The sequence below is a fragment of the Phyllostomus discolor genome, chromosome 1, assembly GCF_004126475.2.
Source record: "Phyllostomus discolor isolate MPI-MPIP mPhyDis1 chromosome 1, mPhyDis1.pri.v3, whole genome shotgun sequence".
NCBI lineage: Eukaryota > Metazoa > Chordata > Mammalia > Chiroptera > Phyllostomidae > Phyllostomus > Phyllostomus discolor.
The window spans coordinates 47,555,952-47,570,096 of record NC_040903.2 but is presented as its reverse complement, the minus strand read 5'-3'; the positions used below and the strand labels follow the sequence as shown (position 1 = coordinate 47,570,096).

The 14,145-nt window shown below is 38.5% G+C and overlaps 1 protein-coding gene across 1 annotated transcript in view; it reads left to right on the top strand.

The window, feature by feature from the left end:
- Positions 1-4,874, top strand: part of SDAD1 (SDA1 domain containing 1) — a 32,069-nt gene extending 27,195 nt beyond the window's left edge. The window contains exon 22 of the mRNA XM_028506912.2: positions 1,403-4,874. Within this exon, the coding sequence (XP_028362713.1) occupies positions 1,403-1,450 (48 nt within the window). The 3' untranslated portion in view covers positions 1,451-4,874. The remainder of the gene's footprint in view (positions 1-1,402) is intronic.
- Positions 4,875-14,145: the final 9,271 nt, after the last annotated feature.

Genomic DNA, 14,145 nt, shown 5'->3' with positions numbered 1-14,145 from the left:
GGTGCAGAGAAGAAGGAAAGTTTATTCAGTACAAAATAGCTCAATTGTGATGCAGCCCTGGGGCTGCGTGTCCCTAGGGCCCTTTCTAGCTCTACAGCTCTGCTGTGCTCCTGAATGGTCTACTCTGCTCCATGCTGGTCTGCTTTGTGCTGTGCTGGTCTGTTCCGGTGAGATATCTTTCCTGTTTCAGTTCAGCCAGGGAGACTCAGTCTTCAGTGGAAAGGGAAAGGTCACTCCCAGAACCAGAGGGAAGCTCGCTTCTGTGGACAGAAGTTCCTCCTCCCCTACTTTGTCCCCCATTGGTCTATCGTTATGCAAATGAGGTCTCCAAGTTCTAAACGTTTGATTGGTTCAATAGGCACTGTCCTTGGTTAGAATAGAGCTGCTCTGGTTGGTTGGAGTTGCACAGTTCCAGTTTCCAGTGAGGAAAGCCTCAGTCTTGTTGGTTGAAATAGGATTCCGGGAACTCCTTCACAAAGACTGGCTCAGATGGCAGAAACATGGGGCAGGCAGACAGTTTTCAGCAGAGGCAGGCAGTTCACTGCACGCCTCTTCCTGACGTGCAGTTGTGTGAGAGGCCCCTGTGTAGAAACAGCTGCTAGGCTCTGTTTCTGTTGTTGTTGTTGTTTAATTTGAGCTTAGCCACACGGACCCCTTCTTAGTAGGTATCTTCTTTCTCAGGATTCATACAGCCAACACAGAATAATTAAACAACTTACAAATTAGCCCATAGTAACTAGAATAAATATTTTTGTCTTAAAAGACAATTGTCAGTGTTTTGATTCTGAGTTAATTTCTTCATATTTGAGCCATTATACAGATTAAGTCCTAGTAATTAACTAACTACTTAAAATTTTCTTAGTTCATTTACTGCATTAAACAAACCCATTTGAAAATCCGCAAATAAGGGAGCATTTTTCTGTGTTCCAAATTCTACATTATAGAGTTATGTATGTGGTCTGTATATGCCATATTTAGTAGAATATATGTGATCTTGGAAAAGGGGACTGTAAAAAAAATCTCTTTTCCTATTGACTTTTCATTTAGACTGTTCTACCCACAACTCTAAAATATTAAGAGCTGCATAGACCAGAGATTTGTCTCTGTGTGTTGTCGCTGGAGACAAGTAATGCTCATCTCTGTATTCTGTAGCTGCTTCTGTTTTGAGCTTTTGTCACATGAGGTGGGAACAGCATTCAAGAGCTTTGCCAATTTCCTTGTAGTAAGGAGGCCCTTGCCTGGTTACAGATCTGATCTTTTGTGAAATATTTCAGTCTTTGTAGTTTTTGAGGATAATTTATTGACTTAGTGATTCAATTTTGGTACACTTTCATGTAACCCAAATAGTATAATTGGGTACTCAAGAATTACCATGTTTAGATGTTTCTCCTTTGTCTTCTAGTTGGCACTACGAGACGCACTTTTGAAAAAGAGAAAAAGGATGAAGTAACCTGGACAAGCAAGTTTCCATTCCAAGAAAAATGTTAAATTTGTGTCAGTACTGTGAGAATTAATAAATGAAGAATGTTTACATTAAAAAGTCCAGAAACACTATATTGTGAAGACAAAAGTAAATTTGGCAGTGATTTGGTATTTTATTTTGAGATGGATAATGGTGGGAATGCTTGAAATGTAAATAGTAGTAAGGTAAAACATTTTCATAATCCCTCATTCAAGGCATTCACAGCCCATTCAGAGGATGTGGGGGTAGGTGTATAAGTGTATTCTCAGTACAGTGTAAATAGTTCTGTCGTAGAGGTAGTCCATATTTCTGTGGGGTCCCAAAGGCCTTATGGATGAACTGTGCAGGGGACTGGAGTTACATATTCTCTTCAAACAAAACAGGACAATGTTACAAGAGTAAGAGGTTCTTACTTGTAAATAGGCTTACCTGCCAAAAACAGGTCAGGTCCATGCTGTACAGATTTCGGGTAGACAGTTTAGCTCTTTTAGTCCATCCAAAAGATTTAATTCCTTTTTTTTTTCCTTTTTTTTTTTTCAGTGAGTGCTAGGTAAAAACCTCACTTTTTACATTGCCTTAAGTATAAACAGTAATCTTGGAGTGTCTTTATCATTTGGATCACTCACTCTGCCACAGAGGGAAAAGAAATCAAATTGGTTTCCTTCTTTTTTCACCGTGTTATATTTGTGTGCATAAAAAGGCTTCTCGTGTCAAATAGGTACTCTTTTATGTGTTGAGTGGCTGTGTTCCCTTCCCCTAGGTGTGCTTGAGTGGACTTACAGGGACACGAAAGCGTGGTCAGTCTGTTTGCAAGTTGTTGCATTTGGAAATTTTGGTGCCTTTTACCTCGGATTTATTAGATAATATGGTGGTAGATAAGAAAATTACTCTTTGTTCTTTAAATTAAAGTCAAGAGCAATTTTCTGCCCACTGTGAATTAGAAAGCAGCTTCTAAAACTACTTTTCTTGTTCCCTTTCCAGTATCGTCTGTTCACTTTCTAAGTTCAGTTTTAGCTTTATTTGAATGAAGCTCTGTGACTGTGGCTTAGTTGTAAAGACCTTGAGGTTTAATGATTAAACTGCACTGGCCTAGTGCAGAGAGCTCTCAGAGTCAACCCCAGCAACTTCAGTGTTTCACAGAATGTGTCTGATGCAAATTTGAATGCTGCAGACTGGGAACTTCCCTGTTTTCTGTTTGCATTTTTGAACTGAGTATCTCCTGTGTCTAGCTCGAGAGAGAGGCAAAGAAAATCAAAATGGCATAGCAGTGAGGTCCACAGCTTTGCTGCATGAATTGTGATGGTGCCTGAAGTTTCATCCTTCGCCAGACTTTCCCATCCTACTTAGATGCCAAGGGACCGAAGTCCAGTCTGTGTTCTGACTTCTGTTCTACTGTGGCCTCACCCTGCTCTTCACTGAACTCTATGTGCAAGACAGAAAACTGTCTGGCTTACAAAGGTGCAGTCTTAACTCTGTTTTCTCTCTTTATTCCCATGGTATCTTATCTCTATCTATATTGTTCCTTTTACTACTTATAAATCTCTTGGGAATATTTTCTGTTTACTATAAATTTGAAGACCACATTCTCACAAGGCTGGATGCTGCCAGCAAAGGCAGAGGGACCTTTCAGGGTGACTTTGATTTTGAAGAAGTCACCAGCGTCTCAGCTTCAGCTTTTCAGTCTCAAATTTTTGTCAGCACTGAGAACAGATCCCTTCCTGAGATGAACTCTCATTGTCCAAGATTACAATATGTATAAAGCTATGTATAAATCCAGAGTGCTAGGTGTAGATCTAGAGTGCTGATAGTATGTATGTGATTTTAGCACGTTCCATTGGAAAATAAACACAAAAGTCAGAGTCTGATCCTGTCGTATCCCCAATGCTTGGAAACCTGACCTACCTCATTGATTGTTCTTGGGAGTTTTGAGAACTGATATTTATAAGAACTTTCCATGGTATTGGCCTCAAAGTAAGCATTAAATTTCTCACCAAAAGTTAGATATCAGTTTTTTATTTTATCTTTTGTTTAATTTACTTGACATGACAATTGCAGTTGCTACAAATATTTGTTTTACCCCTCATCCATTTTGGGGAACTGATTTGAAATACATGAATGTGTATCAAATGCTTACTATGTGCCAGGAATGTCAAACTTATTTTCCCTGGGGGCCACATCAGCCTCACAGTTGTCTTCAAAGGGCTGAATGTAATTTTAGGACTGTGTAAATGTAACTCCTCCTTAACAGTTAGGCAAGAACGCAGTGCTGCTGCTGGGTAGAAACAAGGTGGCAGGCCAGATACAACAAGGTGGAGGGCCAGATTCGGCCCGTGGGCCTTGTGTTTGCCACCTGTGCTATATGCAGAGCACCCTGCTAGATGCTGTGTGGGTTGCAACCACAATGTTTGTGCCGTTTAGAAACTTTGAATCCAATGATGGGAATAGACTTACAAAATAACTATATAATACAAGGCCACTTATGGAGACATCAGAAAAGGCACAGCCTAGGGCGGGGGCATCCTGAAGAATGGGCAGTTCAGCTGGCAGGAGCGTGAAGTGCCTGTGTGCTAACAAACTGAGGCTTGGGGTGAACAGGGCAGCCTAGGAAATACGTTCCTGAATCATAAAAGAAAAAGTTATGGTTTAAAAATTGGTACTTTTTAAAGGTTATAGTTAATATAAATTTTGTTTTTATTACTTCATACTGTAATTATTTGAAACTTTATAATCTATGTAGAATATTGTATGGAAACTCTGTATTAATCAGAATACAGAGTTTAATCAGTTGGAATATTTTGTTTTTCAAACTTTTAGATTAACATTTTTTAAAACTGTTGTACTAAATGACATCCTTCCACTGTATATAAATAAAACTAAAAATTATCGCTTACATATTTTTAAAAAACACTGAATATGAATAGAAAGGTAAATTACTGACATGGATCCTTTTCTCTTTTAAGAGGAAATAACATTTTCTGACATTACAGTTTTTGGTGTGTACCTCTTTCAAGTGAAACTAAGAATGGAAAGCACAGCTAATTCTGTACTATTTAAATACCATATATTTGTATAGGGCAAAGTTTATGTGGTAATTTTCTTTTTTCCTGCAAATTCTGCTTTCATTGTTTTGTCAATTTGATCTCAGTAGGAAATGTTTACAATAGGAAATGCTTGTAAATGAACAAAACAAAGTATTTATAGTATAATTTAATTATGCATGAGAGAATAGGGAATAATAAAAGTCCAAGAAATATGCCAAATATTGAACATGGTATTCTTTGGTGTTGGAATCATATGAGCATTTTTTCTTCCTACTTTTTGAATCTTTTACAATGTACATGTTTTTTACTTACGTCATTGTGTAAGAAACAACTGTATTTGAGGCTGGAGAATAAAGGTGCCTTAAGACTCACTCTTGTGGACTGTTTCTAAATCAGAAAGGAGTGCTCATAACTGAGGCGAGGGCTGGTGTACACGTGTGCCAGGGGGAGTCGTGCCCTTGCCTTCGGTACCCCTCCCTTGCACTTGTCCACTGACAGGTGCCAGATAGGACCCTGGTCCTCTATCCAGCAATGCCTGATGTTAGCCAAAGTGCTGTATTAGCATAATTCTTATGGAAAATAATTTGTAGTGTGTGCCAAGGACCGAAAAAACAGTCATAATCTTTTACTCAAACCCACATCTGAGCGTCTCATCAAAGAAAATGGTCCAAAATATGGCAAGAGGTGTGTTTGGGGTTGTTTTGCTACAAGTAACAAAATATGCATCTAAAAATAGTCTGACCAGTTTGGACGCTCACATGAGAAATCTGGAGGTAGACAGCTGCGGGTCTGAGCTCAGTGATGCCCTCAGGGTTTTGCTTAGTCATTCTTAGAGTGTTGAAGCCAAATTCTGGATTCAAATGCTGACTCTGGCATAGCTGTATGACCACGAGCAGCACTTCTGTGCTGCAGTCTCCTCATCTGTAAATGTGGAGATAATGATAATACCCTTATGTTCGTAGATATTTCTTGGCATTGAAGGCAAGAGGAAGGGGTATTGTCCCAACTCTTTTACTACGAAAGCAAAAGCTTTCCCAGTATCCCTGCAACAGCCTTCCTTGAGGTCTCAGGCAGAACTGGGTTACATGGCTACTCTATGAACACAGCCAAGAAAGCAAGAAATAGGATTCTTGGCTTCTCATCTTAGATACACCATAACCATCTGAACAAAGCTGGGCTTCTGTTAGCAAGGAAGAGAGGAAAATGGATTTTGGATAGTCGACAAGCAATGTCTATAACAAGCTATCTGTGGGAACATAATTTATAGTGGGAAGAATGGGTGCAAGGTAATATCTGAAATACGGGATTATTTAAGCAACTTGGGATATCGTTACTAAATGGAATATTCAACCATTAAACAATCACTGACAAAAAGTTACTTAAAGGGCCCTGGCTGGTGTGGCTTAGTGGATTGAGTGTCGGCCTGCAAACCAAAGGGTTACTGGTTTGATTCCCAGTCAGGGCACATGCCTGGGTTGCCAGCCAGATCCATGGTAGGGGGTGAACTAGAGGCCACCACACACTGATCTCTCTCTCCTGTTTCTCCCTCCTTCCCCTCTCTCTAAAAAAATATCTTTATTAAAAAGGTTACTTAAAGGTAAGGTAAAAACACTAGTGTGTGAAAAATGTTACGCTATTTTAAAAGTAAAGTATAAAGTAATTTTAAGACATTTTTTATATTTCTAGTTGATGAAATTGAGATGGCTCAACATTTTTCCAACCAAATGATAGTTTTTGGGGGGTTTTTTTTGTACACTGTTGTATGTTTTTGCCTCCTTTGTCAATATTAATCAACAAAGGCATGGTCAAATATTAATTGACCATGAAAGTGTGGGTTTATGTCTGGGCTCTCAGTTCTGTTCCATTGATCTGCCTGTCTCTCTTTATGCCCGTACCATGCTGTTTTGATTACTATGGCCTTGTGTAGTTTGATATCAGGTAGCATGATTCCTCCAAATTTGTTCTTTTTCTCTATTGCTATAGCTATCTGGGGTCTTTTGTGGTTCCATAGAAGTTTTTGAAATATTTGTTCTAGTGTGAAATACACCATTGATATCTTGATAAGAATTGCATTGAATCTGTAGGTTGCTTTGGGTAGTATGGACATTTTAATGATGTTAACTCTTCCTATCCATGTACAGGGTATATGCTTCCACTTCTATCTTCTTCAGTTTCTTTCTTCAGTGTTTTATAATATGCTGAGTACATGTCTTCTACTTCCTTGGTTAAATTTATTCCTAGGGGTTTTGTCTTTTTTATTAATTGTAACGGGATTGTTTTCTTAGTTTCCCCTTCTGACAGTTCATTATATAACAGCTGATTTCTGAATATTTCTTTTGTATTCTCCTTTACTGAATTTATCAGTTCTAGTAGTTTTTGGTAGAATCTTTAGGGTTCTCTATACACAGCATCATGCCATCTGCAAATAAAGACTGTTTTACTTCTTCCTTTCCAATTTGGATGCCTTTTATTTCTTTCTGTCTGATTACTGTGACTAGGACTTCCACTACTGTGTTGAATAAAAGAGGTGAGAGAAGACATCTCTGTCTTGTTCCTGATCTTAAGGGAAATGTGTGTAGTTTTTGTCCATTGAGTATGATGTTGGCTGTGTATTTGTCATATATGGCCTTTGTTACATTGAGGTGTGTTCCTTCTGTTCTCACTTTGCTGAGTTTTTGTCATAAATGGGTGCTGGATTTTATCAAATGCTTTCCCTATGTCTATTGATATGATCATGTGGTTTTTCTTCGTTTTGTTGATGTGATGTATTATGTTTGTTGATTTGCAAATATTGTACTAGCCTTGCATCCCTGTGATAACTCCGCTTGATCATGGTGCATGACCCTTTTTTAATGTGTTGCTGGATCTGGTTTTCTAATATTTTGTTGAGGGTTTTTGTATCTATGTTTACTAGGGGTGTTGGCCTGTAATTTTCTTTTTTTGTAGTGTATTTATCTCGTTTTGGAATTAGGATAATGCTGGCCTCGTAAAATGAGCTTGGGGGTTTTCCTTCCTCCTAAATTTTTTGGAATAGTTTGAGAAGGATGGGTGTTCTTTGAATGTTTGGTAAAACTCACCTGTGAAGCCATCCAGTCCAGAGTTTTTGTTTATTGGGAGGTGTTTTTTTGTTGTTGTTGTTGTTTTTTAAATTACTGCCTCAGTTTCATTAGTTGTAATCTGAACCCATATTCAGTTTTGGGAAATTGTATGTTTCTAGGAATCTCCATTTTGTCCAGATTGTCCAATTTGTTGGCATAAAGTTGTTCATAATATTTTCTCACAATTCTTTGGTGTCAGTTGTTACTTCTTTTTCTGAGTATTTTGGCTTCCCTTTTCTTCTTGATGAGTCTAGTTAAAGGTTTGTCAGTGTTTATCTTTTCAAAGAACCAGCTCTTCATTGATTTTTTATTTTCTACTCTATTTTGTTTATTTCTGCTTTGATCCTCATTATTTTCTTTCTTCTACTCACTTTGAACTTTGCTTGTTTTTCTTTTTCTTGTTCCTTTAGTGTCAAGTTATATTGTTCATTTGAGATTTTTCTTGTTTCTTGAGATAGGCCTGCAATGATATGAATTTCCCTCTTAGTACTGCTTTCACTGTGTCCCAGAGATTTTGGGTTCTTATGTCCATATTTTCATTTGTTTCAAGGTATCTTTTTGATTTCTTCCTTGATCTCATTGTTAACCCATTTATTGTTTAGTAACATGTTATTTAGCTTCCATGTCTTTGTGTTTTTCAGTTTTGTTCTCAATTGATTTCTAGTCAGAGAAGATGTTTGATATGATTTTAATCTTCTTAAATTTATTAAGACTTGTTTTGTGTATATTCTGCTGCTTTGGAGTGAAATGCTCTGAAGGTATTGATTAAATCCATCTCATGTATGGTGTCATTTAAGGTGACTGTTTCCTTACTGATTTTTGTCTGGACTATTTATCCATTGATGTCAGTAGGTGTTAAAATTCCCAACTGTGACTGTTATTACTGTTGATCTTCCCCTTTATGTCTGTCAAAATTTGCTTCACATATTCAGGTGCTGCTATGTTGGGTGCATAAATGTTTATAAGGGTTATACCCACTTGTTGGATTGCTCCCTTTATCACTATGTAGTGTCTCTTACTGTAGCCTTTGTTTTAAAGTCTGTTTTATTGGGTATGTGTTGCTACCCTAGCTTTTTCCCTTTTCTACTTGCATGAAATATCTTTTTCCATCCCTTTACACTTAGTGTGTGTGTGTCTTTGGTTCTGAGAAGGGTCTCTTGTAGACAGCATGTGTGTCTGTGTGTGTGTGTGTGTGTGTGTGTGTGTGAAAGTCTTGTTTTTTGTCCATTCAGCTACCCTATGTCTTTTGATTGGCGCATTTAACTCATTCACATTTAAAGTGCTTATTGAGGCCCTGGCTGGTGTAGCTCAGTGGATTGAGCATGGGCTGTGAACCAAAGCATCACAGGTTCGATTCCCAGTCAGGGCACATGCCTAGGTTGCAGGCCATGACCCTCAGCAAACACACATTGATGTTTCTCTCTCTCTTTCTCCCTCCCTTCCCTCTCTAAAAATAAATAAATAACATCTTTTTTTAAAAAATAAAGTGCTTATTGATAGGTGTGGATTTATTATCATTTTATTCTTTTAACTGTGTTTCTCGGTTTTTATTCTTACTCTTTTGGAAGGGCTTTTAACATTTTTTGTAATACTTGTTTGGTTGTAACAAACTCTTTTAGCTTTTTCTTGTCTGGGAAGCTCTATTTCTCTTTCAATTTTAAATGGTAGCCTTGCTGGGTAAAGTGGCAAATGATAGTCTTGACATAATTGTCATGGCCTGCACATTAATGAACTTGGTCTAAAACACCTAAGATAAAACAAGGACCAGCATCAAAATTTGCAGAAGAGTGAGTCAGTAGCTTGTAAGAAAATTCTAGGAAAAAAATAGTGGAATTTTTTTAATTTTTAAATTTTATATTGATGTATAATATATGCATTTAAAAAAGTACAAGATAAATACACAAGATAAATACATCCCTGTCATCAGCACCCAGATCTAGAAACAGAACATTAGCAACACTTTGGAAGCTCCCCTTTTGAAAGTGTGGAGAACTCAAGAAATGCTGCAACACAGATTCTTTTTTTTTTTTTTAACATTGTATTTATTTATTTTAGAGGGGAAGGGAAGGAGAAAGGGAGAGAAACATCAATGTGTGGTTGCCTCTGGCATACCTCCCAATGGGGATCTAAACTGGCCCCACAGCCCTGGCATGTGCTCCAACTGGGCATTGACCAGGGGACCCTACAAGGCAACCCTTAGATTCGCAGGCCAGTGCTCAATCCACTGAGCCATGTGAACCAGGGTCCACACGCACTTTCTTAATGGCACAGAGAGTGATGTGGGGAGAAACAAGGGCATATGTGATGCCACGTCAAGCAGGATGATTCAGAAGAGTCTAATTTTGAATGCAAAGGCACTTATGTGATACCTTAACCAATTTTGCTTTTTAAAACACAAGAGTAAATATGAGATTTTTAAATATCTGTGATAATAGAATTAAGAGAGTTTTTAATATATATACATTTTAAAATCTAGTAAGCATTGTAATTTAAATGGCAATTAGTTTTTCTTTTAGATGTGTAAAATAATGGTTCTTACAATGTAACAATTTTATAAATGTAGTATACATATGAAAATAGTTGCTCTGTGTGTTGAGACTATAGCTGACTGAGTTTTCTTTTTCTGCACATATTAAACATGTACAATGTTACAGTTCTCCAGAGAAACAGAACCAGAAGGAGATATAGATGGATAGATGGATGGATACATACACACATACATACATACATACAAACAGAGTGGGAACTGACTCACAAGATTATGGAGGCCAAGAAGTCCCATGACCCACTGTCACAAGCTGGAGAAGCAGATGTGGTGTAATTCAGTCCGAGCTTGAAGGCCTGAGAACCAGGACTGCTGGTGTCTCAGGACAGGAGAAGATGAACATCCCATCTCAAGCACAAGGGGCAAATTTGCCCATCCGCTGCCTTTTTGTTCTATTAAGGCCCTCAAAGGAAGGGATGATTCCCACCCGCATTGGTGAGAGTGATCCTCAGTCTATAGATTCAGGTGCTGTCTCTTCTGGAAAGACCCTCACAGACACACAGAAATAACGCCTATTTAGCTGGGTATTTCTTAGCCCAGTCACTTTGATATATAAAATTAACCATCACAAAACATTTTGTAATGCTGCTGTAAAATGTTTATACTAAACATTTTTTTAAATAATCTAAAACATTACTTCTAGATCCATTCTTAGCAAGATCCAATTTTTGAGTACCTGCTTTTCCTAATATCTAAGTTAACATCAGATTTAGAAATGCTTTAAAAGGGAATTTGACCAAGTGGCAAGGTAAATTATGGACAAAATGGGAACCTAATTCTAGAAAATGTTACAAAAGGGAAAGTTGAAAATAATTACATGGTAACTGAACTGAATTAGTTCTATTTCACAACTTCTTATTTTAAGGATACTTGAATTTTTCCCTTTTTAAAAATTTGGAAACACTTTACCATTTTAATTGTGATATTTCTGAATATACAGAAGCATATAAAAAAATAATGAAACATCAATCTCCCAGATTTATTTATTTTTATTTTTACCTTTTTTTTTTAACTTTAAAGAACTAGAACATCAAGAATACAGCTACAGCCCCACTCAGCCATTCTTTCTCAGGGATAAGCACTGTCTTACCCATGCCTCTTTCCTTTAGTTATTTTTACGACATTGGTGCATGTGTATGCATAGAGTGGACAGTATCATTTAGTATCTTTTCAAATTTAGCATAAATGGTATCTTTTGCTAAGTACCTCAACATTAGATTCTTAAATAAAGATTCTTTCATTTTAACTGTTGTAGAGTTTTCCATTGTTTATCCATTAATCCACAATTTACCCTACTGCAGAACAGTTAGATTGTGTCCACATTTTCACTATTTAAAAATTTTGCCTCAATAAATGTCTTTGCGCATGTCTCCTTGGGAATATTTCTTAGAGTCTCCTTTATCCAAAGGCTACATAGAAACCTAGAAATGGAATTCCAGGCTGTAGGGTCCGTGACTCTTCAACCTTGCTAGGCAATGCTACATTCACATTCCTCCCAACAACTCGGTGAGTTCTTCCCTTAGCTCATCCACGTCAACGCTGGTGTTGTTAGACTCTAAAACTCTAGACAGGCTGTTGATGAAATGGTATTTACATGGATTTTTATCATTTGGTTTTCCCATTGTTTTGTTTTGAGAGTGTGTTCATTAAAGCTAGGGACAGTGAAAACCAGGAAGGACTTAGGACGGAAGAAGCATCAGGAGGGGGCCTAAGCGGGGCTGCTGTTGCCTCACTGGGAAGTACAGGTCACAGTGACAGAAGTGAGCCAAGGCAGGGTTGCTGCTGGCTCACTGAAGAGTCAAAGAAGAGTGGGCCTTGGAGACAGGTTCAGGGGTTACCCTGGGGCAGAGGCTCCCCTGGCTGAAAGTCTCATCAGGACCCTCAGAGTTTGGGAGCAGAAGGGAAAGACGCAGGCTGAGAGGGGAGAAAGTTGTAGGCTTGTTCCCGAGAGGGACCGCTCCCATCGATCTCCCTGTTTTTCTGTCCATTTGTTTTCCTTTTTTATTGATTTGTAGAGGTCTTTATATTGGGGTACCAGTTCTTTGTCTGTTACTTACGTTGCCAGTGTCCCCGCAGACAGGCAGTGCCATCTCTGTGATCAGCCAAGTTCCCATGTATGCTTTGGATCTGGGAACTTTCAAAACCAGTTCTAGATCCTTTTAAAAATGTAGACTTTTTTAGAGCAGTTTTAGGTTCACAGCAGAATGTAGAGAGAGTTCCCATATACAGTATTCCCTGCTCCACCCACTTTGGTATAGCTTCGTCTGTTACCAGTATGAGATACTAGAGTTTCAAATGTGTTACAGCCGATGAGCCCACACTGACACATCACTATCCCCACAAGTCCGCAGCTTATGTTGGAGTTCCCTCTTGGTTCTGTGCATTCTATGGGCTCGGACACATGTATAATGCCATGGGTCTACCATGCTATTATCACACAGGGAGTTTCATTGTCCTAAAAACCATCTTTGCTCTGCCTGTTCTTCCTTCTCTTACCCCTGACAGACACTGATCTTTGTACTTTTTGAAAAGTTTTGCCTTTTCAGAATATCAGACTTGGAATCATAACAGTGTGTGGCCTTTGCAGATGAGCCTTTTTCATTTAGTACTATGCATTTAAATTTCCTCCACATCTTTTCGTGATGGCATCACTCATTTCTTTTTAGTGCTGAATACCATCCCATTGTTTGGACAAAATCACCGAACTCATTTCTCAAAATGTGTCCCCAGTGTTAAGCCATGCATGATTCTATTAGGGAAAAGACTCAGTTCTTCTTTGGGTCTTGGTTAAAAGTCTCAGTTCCTCCAGTCAGGGGCTTTTCCATAGGCTTTCTGCAGTGTGCTCAGGACGTGACCTGTGCTCAGGACGTGACCTGTGCTCAGCCTGGGCAGTCTGGGAGAAAGAAAGGAGGAGGCCGCGTGTCTTGTGTTACCTAGTCTTGGAAGTCAGATACGCTTCAGCTTTATGCACTAGAAGCTAGTCGCTAAGTTTAAGCCATAATGGGGGTGGGGGAGGGGGAGTTCTTTTAAACTACCACACTGCTTTTAAACTGAACAAAATGAGGTGCCAGCTCTTAAAAAAAATAGTCTCTGATACAATCGTCTATCTTCTCTCATTCCCCACAGAGGTATTGTTTAAACTGGAGGCCCTGGCCCACAGTAAGCCATGAGCTCAGCGTATGGCATCTCTGAAGTCGGCACAGCACAGAAACAGTGGAAAGGAGAAAGCACAGAGTTTTGCTCTTTCAGATCTCCCTTTTCATCTCTGTTTTCAATTGTCCTATAACATACCTATAACCTTTTAATAGTAGAAGAATAGATGATATAAAATTATATTTAGTTCAGCCTAATTGTGAATAACACTTTTTTAAAAGATTTTATTTACTTATTTTTAGAGAGGGAATGGAGAGAGAAAGAGAACGAGAGAGAGAGAGAGAAACATCAATCTGCGGTTGCTGGGGGTCATGTCCTGCAACCCAGGCATATACCCTGACTGGGAATCGTACCAGCAACCCTTTGGTTTGCAGCCCATGCTCAATCCACTGAGCTACACCAGCCAGGGAATAACACCTATTTTAACACACTATAGACTTGCTCACTCAACACATTTTATCATGGTTGTTTTAACCCTTGTATTTGTTTTTAATTTTTATCTTTTTAGTATCAGTCACTTAGAGACTGGAGTCACTTTTTTTTTTTTACATGCAAACACGCCTCTTTGAACACAACTAACCTGGGTTTGCTCCCTTGGCGATTATCTCAATGAACCTATGGCTTAAGCAGGCAACTGCTGTTCCTCAGATTTTGCAAATAAACAAATTAAGACCTGGGTCTTGACCTAGATTTTAAGCAAAGACCAGGAAGAAACAGGAACAAAGGTGTGAAACTTTAACCCAGTGGCGTGCAGGACATAAAAACAGGGGTAAAAAACCTCCCAAAGATAATGACGGTGTGTTCCATTTGACAAAGGGAAAAAAACCCTGGGAAAAAAATAAGTTT